At 51.5% G+C, this 14,470-nt stretch overlaps 1 protein-coding gene and 1 long non-coding RNA gene across 2 annotated transcripts; one reads left to right on the forward strand and one right to left on the reverse strand.

Annotated features, from left to right (window-relative positions):
- Positions 1–924: 924 nt before the first annotated feature.
- LOC123105121 (peroxidase 35) lies at positions 925–3,426 on the forward strand. The gene is made up of 4 exons (XM_044527117.1): positions 925–1,413; positions 1,538–1,738; positions 1,877–2,042; positions 2,707–3,426. The coding sequence occupies exons 1-4, from the start codon at positions 1,204–1,206 to the stop codon at positions 3,105–3,107; spliced, it is 978 nt and encodes a 325-aa protein (XP_044383052.1). The 5' UTR covers positions 925–1,203; the 3' UTR covers positions 3,108–3,426.
- Positions 3,427–3,749: 323 nt separating this feature from the next.
- On the reverse strand, positions 3,750–5,698 carry LOC123107873 (uncharacterized). The gene is made up of 3 exons (XR_006451780.1): positions 5,373–5,698; positions 4,941–5,117; positions 3,750–4,850 (listed from the first exon to the last, which is right to left on the reverse strand). It is a non-coding gene; the product is annotated as an uncharacterized lncRNA (long non-coding RNA).
- Between the last annotated feature and the right edge of the window lie 8,772 nt (positions 5,699–14,470).

Here is a 14,470-nt window from a genome sequence, read left to right on the forward strand (position 1 = left end):
TCAAGTCATTCCAACAAACATGGCGGCTCCCCTCAAAAAGAAAAACATGGCGGCCAGAGCTTTTTTTTTTAGAAGGAAACGTGGTGGCGAGTGGGGAGCGGCCAGCTGGTGAAAGGCCTTTCAGGTGGGCGGCATGGCTGTGAAAACGCGAAAGAGCACATGAATGCCGCCTGCTCCGGCGCTGGATCTCGTCTCCTACTGTAGACGTAGCTGGTGCTCGTCTCTATGCCGTCGTCTCGGACCATTAAACCTGCTCCGGGCTTGTCATGCCGTACCTCGGCTTTGTGTAACTCTACAAAACTCTATTCTCCTCTACAAACCTGCTCCGGGCCGGAGACAAACAACCCATCTTGGCCGCGTTCGCCTTTCCAGAGAGGCCGCCTGACCCAGAAGCCAACCCTGTCTGCTCTGTCCATTTCCGCACCGGCTATGCTGCGCACGGAACTGCAATGCCACGGCTGTTTCCTGGGTTCAGTTTGTGTTATCCAGCAAAAAGAAGCCCAACCCACAGAATCACACTGCATCATTAGTGGCCGATTTTGTGAGTCGCTAGCGTGCACTCGGAGCGAGCGTGGTCATTTGTGCCACCAAAAAAGGCTTTCACGTACTACAGAGCACACGCAGGCCGGAGCCCCCACCAACCGCGCCATGTGGAGGTTTCGAGTCCCACGCATGTTTGCAGCGCGAGCGGGCAGAGCCGGTGTGCGATGTCCGTGATGAGCCCGGACGTGGACAGACAGACGCACGCGTCCACGTGGGGACGCCCCCGGCTTCTCTCTGGATCGCGCTCGCCGCTGCATCCATCCATCCACCGCCGCGCCGCGCACGCATCTCGAGGCGAGCGCCGCCTCGCTCACCACTGTACCAGACTGGATACGTCCGTCCAGGAGCCATCACCACCTCTCCCCCACGCTCCGAGAGAAAGCTTGGCTTCTACTACTACTCCAGCACAATAACTAGGCCACCCACAAACACACCCGCACCCGCACACGGCCGCGGCGACAGAAACCCAACGCCATCGTCATCATCACCGCCACCGCCACCGCCACCGCCACCGCCACAGCTTCTTCTAGATAGCTCGTACTACTACCGTGCCGTCGTCATTAGCCGTGGGAGCAGAGCCTGGACGAGTCCCGGATCGGTCGGCACCGGGAGGCATTCAGGCGTGGGAGCTAGATACTAGGTAGAGCGCAGTGCGGCGGCATGGGCGCCGGGATTAGGATCTTGGCGGTGGCGCTGCTGGCGCTCGCGGCTGCCGGCGGCGCGGCGGCGCAGCTCCGGCAGGGCTACTACTCCGCCAGCTGCCCCAACGTGGAGGCCATCGTGCAGGCCGCGGTCGCCCTCAAGGTCCAGCAGACGCCCGTCGCCGTCGGCGCCACCGTCCGCCTCTTCTTCCACGACTGCTTCGTCCAGGTGCCGCTCGATGCCCCTGCATCTAATCTACCAGCATTTCATTTTCAATCCCCTGTCTGCCTTTGAGTGCCGCCCGGCCTGACGACCATGAGTGACGCCCGGCCTGACGACCATGCGTGTGCAGGGATGCGACGCGTCGGTCATCATCGTGTCGACGGCGAACAACACGGCGGAGAAGGACCACGTGAGCAACCTCTCCCTCGCCGGCGACGGCTTCGACACCGTCATCAAGGCCAAGGCGGCCGTGGACACGCAGTGCCCGAGCCCCAACCTGGTCTCCTGCGCAGACATCCTCACCATGGCCACCCGGGACGTCATCGGCCTGGTACGCGCACGCATCACGCACGCCGCCCTTTCTAGATCCACCAAAAGCGTCCGAGCTTTCGATGCCTGCATACATATATCATTATCAGCAATACAAACAACAATGCCTCTGAAAGCATCTTTGCCGTGACGCGCGCAGGCCGGCGGCCCGGCGTACCCCGTGGAGCTGGGGAGGCTGGACGGGCTGGTGTCGACGGCGAGCAACGTCGACGGGAACCTGCCGCCGCCGTCGTTCAACCTGGACCAGCTGACGGCGATGTTCGCCGCCAACAACCTGTCCCAGGCCGACATGATTGCGCTCTCCGGTAAGGCCAGGCAATTATTAAAGAGTTGTTTACTAACCGCCCCTGCCATTGCCAACCCCCGAATTACTTTAGCTGCCTCTGTACTAGGAGTAGTCAGGAAGTACCCCATGTGCTCTGTTTTCCTGTCTTGCAACCCACACAAAGCCGGGCGAAAAGGGCTGGATTCTGCGTGCTGATCGAGGGATTTTTGTTGGGACGACAGTAGAAATAATGTGGTTCATCGTTAGCACTGTCAGTAAGTACATATTTTTAGTTATCCCGTTAGACTGAGCTTGATGATAGTGGAGTGTGCGTGCACTGTAGCTGGCTGCTGGTCGGTAGTATAGATCTGAAAGGGGTCAAACTGTGGAGGACTAGCTGTACTGCCTTTGCTTGCACGTGAAAGAAAGGCCATCTGCATTATTGGCATATCCATCCTTTTGCCACGACCCAGAAGCGTCCAACAGCTTGATTTCGGCCCATCCGTTCGCATACCATGGGCCGGCAAGATGAGCTGTTAATACATGAAGAAAAAAACTGTAGGCTCAGACCCACTGTACAATCGTATATGGCATCTTGGCACGAAATCTGCAGAACCTGTACGCGATCATGTGTAATACTGTACGAATTTTGGCACCCGTGACCTGAAGAAAACAAATGCGGCGTTGTTGTTTGTTGTTTGCAGCGGCGCACACGGTGGGGTTCGCGCACTGCGGGACGTTCACGGGCCGGATCCAGACGGCGGCGGCGGACCCGACGATGGACCCGGGGTACGCGTCGCAGCTGCTGGCGGCGTGCCCGGCCGGGGTGGACCCCAACGTGGCGCTGGAGATCGACCCGGTGACGCCGCACGCCTTCGACAACCAGTACTTCATCAACCTGCAGAAGGGGATGGGCCTGCTCACCTCCGACCAGGTCCTCTACGCCGACGCCCGCTCGCGCCCCACCGTCGACGCCTGGGCGGCCAACAGCTCCGACTTCGAGGCCGCCTTCGTCGCCGCCATGACCAGCCTCGGCCGCGTCGGCGTCAAGACGGACCCCGCGCTCGGCAACATCCGCCGCGACTGCGCCGTGCTCAACAGCTGAAGCTGATTTGTGTTGGCTGAAGCGGGAGAACAAGATGCAGTGCAGGCTCGATCGATGCTTGGGGATATGATATGGATATATCCTGTCGTCAACTGTTCATATTTAGCTTGGCCGCTCGATGGGGTGGTGCTGAGATTATAATACAGGTAGCTTTCGAGACACAGGTCTAGTTCTAATCCATCAGAAGGTTAATGGTTGAGGAGTCTGTTCGAGTTGAGCATCATTTGTTGTTTTGATCTGCCATTGTTGCGTGTCGTTCGATTACTTAGAGCCGAATGTATTAATTGTGTGTTTAATATGGAAGCGAGATTCATTTGAATGTTTGCTTCGAATATACACGCTTGTTAAACCCCCGACCACTCCTTACATGTAAGGCCAACTCCAATGCTCGACCGCATTTGGTACGTCCGTTTCGTTTGGTTTCAAATGGACACAAAACACGTTGCGGTTTGGGCAGGGCCGGTCCTGAGAATTTGAGGGGTTTGGGCAGGGCCGGTCCTGAGAATTTGAGGGCCCGGGGCGAAACTAAAACTCGGGGCCCCTTATCTAATATAAACATTTTTTTTGCGAAGTAAAGGAGCTTTATTACTCAGAAGAAGTGTTACAATCCAGAGGCCATAGGTCCTCGATACATGGTGGAGCCGAGGTCAACCACACCGCAGTTGTGCTCTCGGTGCGGCTATAATTGGCCAAACGATCTGCAACACTGTTTTGGCCACGTTGAATTCTCTGAGGATAAAACTCCCTACTGACTAACAACTCTTTGATCTCTCTAACTATATGACCATAAGCAGAGCGCTCAAGACCCTGATTCCGTAAAGACGAGAGCGCCTCCGATGTGTCTGACTGTACAATAACCGGGAGCGAGGAATGTTGGATAGCCAATGCCGTCCCTTGCATGATCGCATGTAGTTCAGCTTCCAAAGGGTCATTGCAATAGAAGATCACGCGGTACGCCGAGAAGATAATATGACCATTGTTGATCATGTAATACCATACCTGCTGCCGCTGATCCGTCGGTACCACTAAAAGAACCATCAACCGAGAGTGCTACCCGGCCTTGTGGTGGTTTGGGCCATGGCGCTGCTACTAGCGCCGTCTTCACTGCCTTGCTTGGGAGAGCCGAAGATGACATCTTCCCCTTGAGAATTTCCTCTGTAGTATACCGGCCTGCCAGGCACACCGATCTGTAGTAGCTATCCAAAAATTCGACCGTCACATGAACTGGAGGGGTTTCCATGCCATGAGTGAGGTCGTTCCTTCGCTGCCAGATACGCCAGCATAACATAATAATCATGTCACGAACAGCATCAGAACAACTCGATAATAGATGTAGGATCCACTCCTTGCCATTATCCACCAGCAACTTGTCATCTGGGAGAGGCCATCTCTCCCTCATACTGGTCCACACCATTCTAGCATGAGAGCACGCCACCAGGGCATGGTATAAACCTTCCTCCTCTCGGCCACATACTGGGCATGTTGATCTGGTCGCCAGATGCCTGAGCATCTTGCAACTCTGTGTTGGAAGGGCTCCAGTAGCAGCTTTTCACATTGTAATCTTCATTTTTTGAGGGACCGAGGACTTCCAGACGCAATTCCACAAGCTACGTCGCCCACCCGGGATGCACTGCAAGCCCCGCCGCTAACACCAGCGACATGATCACATGTTGCGAGGGTGTAGGCACTTCTCATTGTAAAAATCCCGCTCTTTTCTCGTTCCCATGCGACAAAATCAGCATGCTGCCTTGGAGATGTGCGTATCCTCAAAATATGTTGTATAAACATTATAACAATGATAAAGAATATGGGATTTATAATTAGCTCACTTACGCTTGTATACCTGCTGCCGTAACATGATTTGTACCCTGGCGTGTAGGTGATCCTCTTGTGAAATCCACAAGTGTGCGATCAGGACGAGTCCTCATAATTCTGGCACTGCGTGCTCAACACGGTACTTCCATTGTCTGGTTTTATTAGTCGCCTACGAGTTTTGAGCATATTTTTTACCTATAATTTGACAAATAAACCATGTGTTATATCTCACGAAATCATAGAAAACATCCTTTTTATGAGTTAAATGTAACCAGCTTTAGGGTCAAAATTCAAGAGGATCTAATAAATCTGGACACAAATATAGAATGGTCTGAATAAACACGTAAATAAACCCTAAATCCATATTTATATGTTGAATCGTGCAAGTTAAGTGCCATGTATGCAGAAGTAAACTAGTTAGTTCAAGCGAGGAATGGTAACATGATGTACCTGGGATCGGTTGAATGGGCGTCGGTAATCGGACGACCAGCACTCGATGATGATACAATATGAATTGGCATCAGGCTTGGCGGAGGTGCTCGACTATGTGTATTGGATTCCGATGATCAGGGGCCCAGAATAGGGAATCACCTCGTCCTGAGAGCAACAAATCGATTCGGTGACAGCCGCTGGCAAGAGAAACAGGAAGAGCGATCTGAATTTTGAAGGGGAAAACGGGGTACACATCGATGGGGAAAGTCGCGATCGTAGGAAGGTTGCGTATCTGCGCGATCGAAGGAAGGGCTGCCTTCTAAGATCCCTACATCGCTCGCCTGCCTCGCTGAGCATGGCCCATGGGCTAAGTGCGTACACCTCGGGAGGGGGCCCCCTGATCTTGGGGGACCCGGGGCGACCGCCCCCCCTGCCCTCCTCAGGGCTGGCCCTGGGTTTGGGTTGAAACGGACACGAAACACGGTCCACCGCGCCGACGCAAGCGGTCCGTCCGCGACCCATTTCCGGTTCAAATGTGGGCTGCGTTTGCGTTGATGATGACTATGTGAGACGAAACTAAGATGATGACTATTTAAGCTATCGTTTACCAAACATTGCAAGGCCTAACGGCCCCACTCTTGGCTTGCAAGCCAAGATGGCACTCTCTTCCTTTTGATAGGACTGGTTGCTGGCTCATCTAGGTTTCTCGCCATCGAGCCTGGTGAAGAGCTGCTGACACCCCCTCGTTCTTGAGAATTGGCTTGTCCTCAAGCTGATGCACAATGAAACTTCAGCTTCACGGAATCTTCACCTTCCCAAGTGGATGCATGAGGTGTGAAATATGACCTTTCAATTAAGATTATGGGAATAGTGTGAGGCCCAATTTGACGCATTCTATGCTGAATAATTCTGATAGAACCTGACATTCAATCAAGGAAGAAGGCGGAAATTTCCGACCTTACATAGGAGGAGCTGCCACTTTCTTCAGCCGGGAAACATGAAAAACCGGATGAATTTGACTGGTAGCCAGCAAAGCAAGCTTGTGAACAACAACACCAATTTCAGCAAGAAATCTCATAAGGCCAAAATACTTGAAAGCCAGCTTGTCATCTGCACGATGAACAACTCAAGACTACACATATGGTTGAAGTTCAAAAAACACATTATCACCCACAATGAAACTCCATTTAGTTATGTGCTTAACAGCCCGAGATTTCTGGTGTTGGTGTGCTCTTAAAACATATTATCGAATGGGCTCATTAACAACTGCTCTGGTATCTAATTAGGACTTTAGATTCGAATGAGCCACAATATCTTCATAAGTAATACCAACATAACAAGGAGTGCGACCACACAAGATCTCAAAAGGTGTTTTTATAATCACCCAGTTACGTTGTGACGTTTAGCACACAAGGTGTTCCTCCGGTATTCGGGAGTTGCATAATCTCATAGTCTGAGGAACATGTATAAGTCATGAAGAAAGCAATAGTAGAAAAACTAAACGACCATTATGCTAAGCTAACGGATGGGTCTTGTTCATCACATCATTCTCTAATGATGTGATCCCGTTCATCAAATAACAACACATGTCTATGGCTAGGAAACTTAACCATCTTTGATTAACGAGCTAGTCAAGTATAGGCATACTAGGGACACTATGTTTGTCTATGTATTCACACATGTACTAAGTTTCCGGTTAATACAATTCTAGCATGAATAATAAACATCTATCATGATACAAGAAAATATAAATAACAACTTTATTATTGCCTCTAGGGCATATTTCCTTCAAAGATGATAAGTAATACTCATCTGCAATGAGGCTCCAATTTTTGTAACTAAGTTTTTCCAAAAGGTGTTTGTGAACAATGGACCCCAATCTAAAATAATGTATAGAGGCATGCCATGAAGCTTATAAACATTTTCCAAAAATATCTCAGCCACTTTTTGGGAATTCAAAGGATGTTTCAATGGTAAGAAATGTGCATATTTTAAAACTTGTCAATGAACACTAGTACACATTCATACCCACAAGAAGAAGGTAATCCAGAAATGAAATCCATTGTCATAATTTTCCCATGATTTGGAAGGAACTAGAAGAGGACAAAGCAAACCAGGTTAGTTTACTCGTTTAGACTTTGCTTATTGACAAACCACACAAGATTGCACCATTTGTTTAATAAATTGTTTCATTCATGTCTATCTGAATAAGGCATGATTTTGTTTATAAGTCTCTGGAAACCTAGGATACCCTCCTACTCCACTACTGTGTAAAGCTGCAAGAAGTTTGCACATGAATGATTGATCAATGGCGAGCTAAATACAACCTTTTTACTTCAAAAAACATTAACAAGCTGAAAATTTTGGATAAGCATCAGACTTGACAGCAAGTTATTGTATAATTTATGTCATTGAATGATCGTCGAGACCAGATCTTAGAGAGAACTCCTAGATTGTTCGGCCATGGTTAAAACACTCAAGTCACTTCACAAATGCAGAGACAATTTACCGAGGTTCAGGCCACCGTGAGGTGTAACTCCATACTCCTATTTTCATGTGTTCTTGCTTGTGTATAGCGGGCACGGAAAGCTCCAAATGATCTAGTGGCAATTCATCCCCTGGGGATGGCTTCGGGTGCCCCTTATATTGGGTGAGGATGGCTACCCCTCTCATTCGTGCACATTGATGGCACACCATATCAAGATGATACTGCTTGCACATCGTAGAAGCGACGGTCAGGTGACACCTTGGTAGAGGGGTTGTCCTTATAAGTGACCCCTTTCCGGCACAAGCTTATGTGTGCTTACCTACCAACCCCACCCCCGAGGCATCCCATCACGTGTCCTTTCGTATGAGCCAAGACAAGACAACACAGGGCTTGCGCCATCATGTGTCCTTACACTAACCTTGAGAAGATTATATATCACCTTCACTTCACGTGTGAGCTCATCCATCACCGCCTCGTCTCGACGCACCTTGAACCGCATACTATGCGAGGGGCACTCAAGCTCTAGGATCATTGTCTTTGATACCAATTTGTAAGGTCCTCTTACTTCATCTCTCGATCTAGGGCTAGGCAAACTGTGGAATGGCGAAATATATTTTCTGTTATGTAATTTCCTCCCATCCACCCACACAACGAGCTCAACACATTCAGCCAAAGTCAATCGGTTCCAAGCCAATCCGAGAAGATGGCGACTATTTAAGCTCTTGTTTACGGAACTTTACAAGGCCTAATGGGCCCACTATTGGCTTGCAAGCCAAGATTGTACTCTCTCCCCATTGATGGGCATGGTTGTTGGCCCATCTTGGTTTCCCACCGCATCACACTTCGGCAACGGGAGGAGGTGGGAACCTCAGATCTATGTTGTGATGTTGTAATAAGGTCTCTTAGGATTAGATTTTCATTCCACAATTGTGCTTCTATGGTCCCGCCGTTCGAATCAATAATAATTTATCAGCTCCAGATCTATCTTGTTGGTTGGGGGTAGGGGGTCGTCTAGTTGTTGTTCTTCAAAGTGGTGGGTCTAGTGGAGTCGTCTAGTTTGTTGCTCTTGGAAGTGGTGGGCCTAGTTGTGCCTTTGCGTTAATACATGTGGTCTTTGAATATTTCTTCCGGCAGAGTGGACGATGCTGCTTCGTGTCTTGTCCTTTGGCCACTTCTCCGACTGACAACGTTCAGTCAGCTTTGGCGCTATCAGTGAGCTTGTGAGGATCTATCTAGCCGGATCTGGAGTAGTCGTCTAGCCCTCTTCACCGCCTTCTTCTTTCGAAAGGAGATATGTTTTCCACATCGTTGGCATTGACCTCTTCTGTCTTCCATTGCGGGCTTCTGGGCCGTTGCCTTGACAATGTTTCCCTTGCTCCAATGGTGGTTCATCTGAATGCGGCATTGAGCTTCGCTCACAGTACGTCGCCAGCAAGAGCAGGAAAATGACAACGATTTTTCCAAAATCGGTGTATAGTTTTAAATTATGAGAAAATGACCTTTTCTAAGGGTTGATCAATTTTTTCCTTCTGAAAATGACTCGAATCTATTATAAATGTTCATCAGAATTACAAAGCACCCCGAATATAATAAAAAATACATCAATGTCACTGGACCACCGAACGACCACTGTCGATGCTAGAATGAGCTGCTGACGTGGTGTTGTCGCCGCTCCCCGGAGACGTACGGACTCTTTCGAGGACAATTGATAAGTCTTCATGCATGTATCCCTGAGGACCAATGCCCCAAAGCCACAATTGTTTGTTGAATCCTTGAACAGATCAGAAGCACCCAACACCGAATCTTTTTTCGTATACGTTGAGCGAGAAAGCCTAACCTGGTCGCCCCGAGCAGCCAGAAGGAATTTATGTGAAGCTCTATCGACTCTGTCTCGATGGACGAACTCGAGGAGGATCGAAGCTGGCGAAGTCATGGGCTCGTCGACGAAGATCGAAGGGAGGAAGGCCAGAAGGAATTTATGTGAAGCTCTATCGACTCTGTCTCGATGGACGAACTCGAGGAGGATCGAAGCTGGCGAAGTTATGGGCTCGTCGACGAAGATCGAAGGGAGGAAGGCCCTAGTCGCCTTCTGCGTGGAAAGAGGAAAAACAGTCGTCGCCTTTCGCCTTTATGAGAAAAATAAATGAATACACACCCGTGTTGTAGGTCAATGCAAACAAAAATGGGGTTATTGTGAACCAACCCTCTTGGTTCAGACTTGAGAGAGAGAGAGACAGGGGAGAAGGAGACAGAGCGAGACAACTGTGCACAGTTGCGCACGCCCTTGAGAGAATGGCTTCCGCGTGGGGAATAAACCAAAGCCGTGCTCAACCACAACAAGTGAACTCCAATGGGTCTTAGCTGGAACAACGTTCAAACAATCTTACTACGTACTACTAGCTGGAATGCGTGCGTTTTATAATCACAAAAGGGACCTCAACGACTCTAAGCACCACTAGCAGTAACATCAATCCTTCTGTCACTAGCAACGGCCCACGGATTTCCTATATTCTATGGTGACTTTGGCATCACATCCAGGTTATTTTACGCAAGGGATTAGGCCTGGATAACAGTGGGATGCTAGCGTCGCAATCATGAACGCAACGTGATGAACAAAAGGAGGCCCGAAATAAGAGCACAGCAGTAGAAAAATTGAGCGGTGATATGCTCCGTTAACGGCACAAACAGAGAGCGGCATTTTCTTCTCTCCAGCTTCATCGCCCACGGCAACTTGCGACAGTGGATAGTTAAGCAGGCCAATGAGGGCCATCGCCCGGCACGAAAAAGAATTCTATGAGACCAGGTCTCACCTGTTAACCGTTAGACCTGGTCTCATATAATTTGTTTCCATCCGGTACCAATGGAAGCCGTGCCTATCCTAATGATCCCGAATGTGTCTGGTTGGTGGACAAGCACCCACTTTCCTTCCACGACCACGAGTTGGATCGAAGTGGGAAGCCACTACGTACTAAACACGAGCGGTACGTCACATCCATTTGGAATTCAGTCGGGGATCCAGCTGCCCGAAACAGGAATGCAGTAAGTAAATCCACATGCATCGCAAGCGTGCCCGGCGGTTCAGATATCTCAGAATCTTCCATCACGATCCCAGGGCGGACAGACATACATACCCAGTGCTTATTATGGGGTGGTGGTAAATACAGCTAGCTGGCGCATACGCGTTCCGTGGCTGACCGGTGGACAGTCACTGACTCGGAAGCTCCTAGTATACACTGGCGCCCATTCATCAGTCAGAAGATGTTATCAACTTCTGGAACCAGAAAGACGACTGTTTCCAGTTGCACGGCATGTAGTGGCAGTACTCCCCTGCCCGGGTGAACGCACGACGCGGATGGATGGATGGAGTGCAGCCAGTGGGCACGGGGCGCACGGCAGTGGAGTATGACTGTTCACACACGCAGACACGCAGCGAAGTGATCCTCATCCTCGGGCAGGCACGGGCGCCAAAAGGCGGCGTGACGCCGACACGACCGGCCGTGGTGCGCCCCAGGGTTGGACTCGTCTGTGTTTTACTACTACCCTGCGCGTGATGCAACCCGGGAGATAGCATGCGAGTGACAGCCCGCGTCGCGGTGCATGCACGACGCCAGCAACAGCGCCATGTACATTTGTGTGTTCACATCGGCCGGCGACCGCGACGCCTGAGAGAGCGACCCACTCGAGACGAGCGGCGGCGCAGGCATGCAACTGGCCGCACTCTCGAGAGCGACCGACGAGGTGCACGGCACCGCGAAAAGCTTTGTGTTGTACGTAATCCGGCACTTGAGATCACTTGAAGCAAAATATTTCACGCACTGTCCCTCTCAGCTACTTGTTGTTACAGGAAAGGAAATGCGCATTAGCTATCCCAGTTTTCCAATTCGTCGGGCACCATTTTGCGGAAATCACCTCGTGCTATTGGCGTACAGCGAAGTGAGAGCGGGCCCACCTCCCCCGTCCTCCTCCTGTCCACACATCGCTGTTAGGCTAACTCCACCGCACGACCCTATCCTATCCGTCCCTGTCCGTTTGAAGTAAAACGGACAAACCAGACGGCCCAACGCGCCACCACAAACAGATATTTGTTCGCTTTGTGTCCGCTTTCGACCCATCCGCGGCTCAAGTTTGCGTCGGTTTTGGGGTGAAACGGACAGCGCGCGCTTGTCCTCCCTTGGCCCGTTTGTCGGTGGGAGAAACCAAAACCCCCCACGCCCATTTGGCGCCATTTTTCACAAACCCTCCCACGTCCCTCCCGCCCACCCCCCCCCCCCCCCCCCCCCCCCCCGTCCATCGTTGACGCCCCGCCGAATTTCGGCGGCCTAGCCGTCAACCCGCCCACAAAGGTGAAGAAGAAGGCGGCCAAGGCGCCAAGGAAGCCGCGGTCGGGGTGCAGCCGGAGGAGATCGCCAAGTTGGACGCGGAATCGGTAAAGAGGAGGGAGCGGAGGGAGCGGAGAGCGGTCATCAAGGTCAATGCCGCCGCGGCCAAGTTCTCCGCCCAGCACGATGCAATGGAGGCCGCACGACACAAGGCCACGGGCGATGAAAAGGAGGACCTCGTCAACAAAGCGCACGCCCTCCTCATGCTTGGCACGGACCGTCCGGCCGTGTTCCCTGCAGTGGTCGCCGGCCCCGCGAGCACATGCTCGTCGGTCGCCCGGCCTCCGCACTGCCAGTCGCGGACCGCGCCCATGTCGCCCGGTTTTCCTCCGCCAAGGCACGACGGCCAGACCCGTTTCTCGGGGTCGCCGGACGTTGGCTTGTTCGCGCCGTCCACACCGCGTCCCGCGGCCGTCATCGACCTCAACATCACGCCTGGGTCCAGCAACGGCGGCCGGGCGTCCATCGAGATGCAAAGAAAGCAAGCACGGGCACCGTTCACGGGCACCATGCCGGTGTTAGAAATATGCCCTAGAGGCAATAATAAATTGGTTATTATTATATTTCCTTGTTCATGATAATCGTTTATTATCCATGCTAGAATTGTATTGATAGGAAACTCAGATACATGTGTGGATACACAGACAACACCATGTCCCTAGTAAGCCTCTAGTTGACTAGCTCGTTGATCAATAGATGGTTACGGTTTTCTAACCATGGACATTGGATGTCGTTGATAACGGGATCACATCATTAGAAAAATGATGTGATGGACAAGACCCAATCCTAAGCCTAGCACAAAGATCGTGTAGTTCGTATGCTAAAGCTTTTCTAATGTCAAGTATCATTTCCTTAGACCATGAGATTGTGCAACTCCCGGATACCGTAGGCATGCTTTGGGTGTACCAAACGTCACAACGTAACTGGGTGGCTATAAAGGATCACTACAGGTATCTCCAAAAGTGTCTGTTGGGTTGACACGAATCGAGACTGGGATTTGTCACTCCGTGTAAACGGAGAGGTATCTCTGGGCCCACTCGGTAGGACATCATCATAATGTGCACAATGTGACCAAGGAGTTGATCACGGGATGATGTGTTACGGAACAAGTAAAGAGACTTGCCGGTAACGAGATTGAACAAGGTATCGGGATACCGACGATCGAATCTCGGGCAAGTATCGTACCGATGGACAAAGAGAATTGTATACGGGATTGGTTGAATCCTTGACATCGTGGTTCATCCAATGAGATCATCGTCGAGCATGTGGGAGCCAACATGGGTATCCAGATCCCGCTGTTGGTTATTGACCGGAGAGTTGTCTCGGCCATGTCTACATGACTCCCGAGCCCGTAGGGTCTACACACTTAAGGTTCGATGACGCTAGGGTTATAGGGAATAGATGTACGTGGTTACCGAATGATGTTTCGAGTCCCGGATGAGATCTCAGACGTCACGAGGAGTTCCGGAATGGTCCGGAGGTAAAGATTTATATATAGGAAGTCATCATACGGTCACCGGAATAATTCGGGGGTTACCAGTATTGTACCGGGACCACCGGAGGGGTTCCGGGGGTCCACCGGGAGGGTCCACCTGCCCCGGAGGGCCCTATGGGCTGTATGTGGAGAGGGACCAGCCCCTTAGTGAGCTGGGCGCCTCCCACCTAGGGCCCATGCGCCTAGGGTTTGGGGGAACCCTAAAAGGGGGGGGGGCGCCCCCCTTGCCTTGGGGGGCAAGGCAACCCCCCTTGGCCGCCGCCCCCTCCTCAGATTGGATCTGAGGGGGCCGGCCCCCCTCTCCCTTGCCCCTATATATATGTGGGGGTTGGGAGGTCAGCCGCACCCAAGTTCTGGCGCAGCCCTCCCCCTCTCCCAAGTCCTCCTCTTCTCCTACGGTGCTTGGCGAAGCCCTGCAGGATTACCACGCTCCTCCTTCACCACCATGCCGTCGTGCTGCTGCTGGATGGAGTCTTCCCCAACCTCTCCTTCTCCCCTTGCTGGATCAAGGCGTAGGAGACGTCACCGGGCTGTACGTGTGTTGAACGCGGAGGTGCCGTCCGTTCGGCACTAGGATCATCGGTGATTTGGATCACGACGAGTACGACTCCATCAACCCCGTTCACTTGAACGCTTCCGCTTAGCGATCTACAAGGGTATGTAGATGCACTCCCCTTCCCCTCGTTGCTAGATTACTCCATAGATTGATCTTGGTGATGCGTAGAAAATTTTAAATTTCTGCTACGATCCCCAA

The sequence above is a fragment of the Triticum aestivum genome, chromosome 5A (genome assembly GCF_018294505.1).
Source record: "Triticum aestivum cultivar Chinese Spring chromosome 5A, IWGSC CS RefSeq v2.1, whole genome shotgun sequence".
Lineage (NCBI taxonomy): Eukaryota > Viridiplantae > Streptophyta > Magnoliopsida > Poales > Poaceae > Triticum > Triticum aestivum.

What these genes read in the sequence shown, in the direction of transcription:
- LOC123105121 (XM_044527117.1), top strand. Translation starts at nt 1,204, where the DNA reads ATGGGCGCCGGGATTAGGATCTTGGCGGTGGCGCTGCTGGCGCTCGCG. An exon ending in CCCGGGACGTCATCGGCCTG is followed by an intron (nt 1,739 to 1,876) that starts GTACGCGCACGC and finishes TGACGCGCGCAG; the next exon opens with GCCGGCGGCCCGGCGTACCC. An exon ending in CGACATGATTGCGCTCTCCG is followed by an intron (nt 2,043 to 2,706) that starts GTAAGGCCAGGC and finishes TGTTGTTTGCAG; the next exon opens with CGGCGCACACGGTGGGGTTC.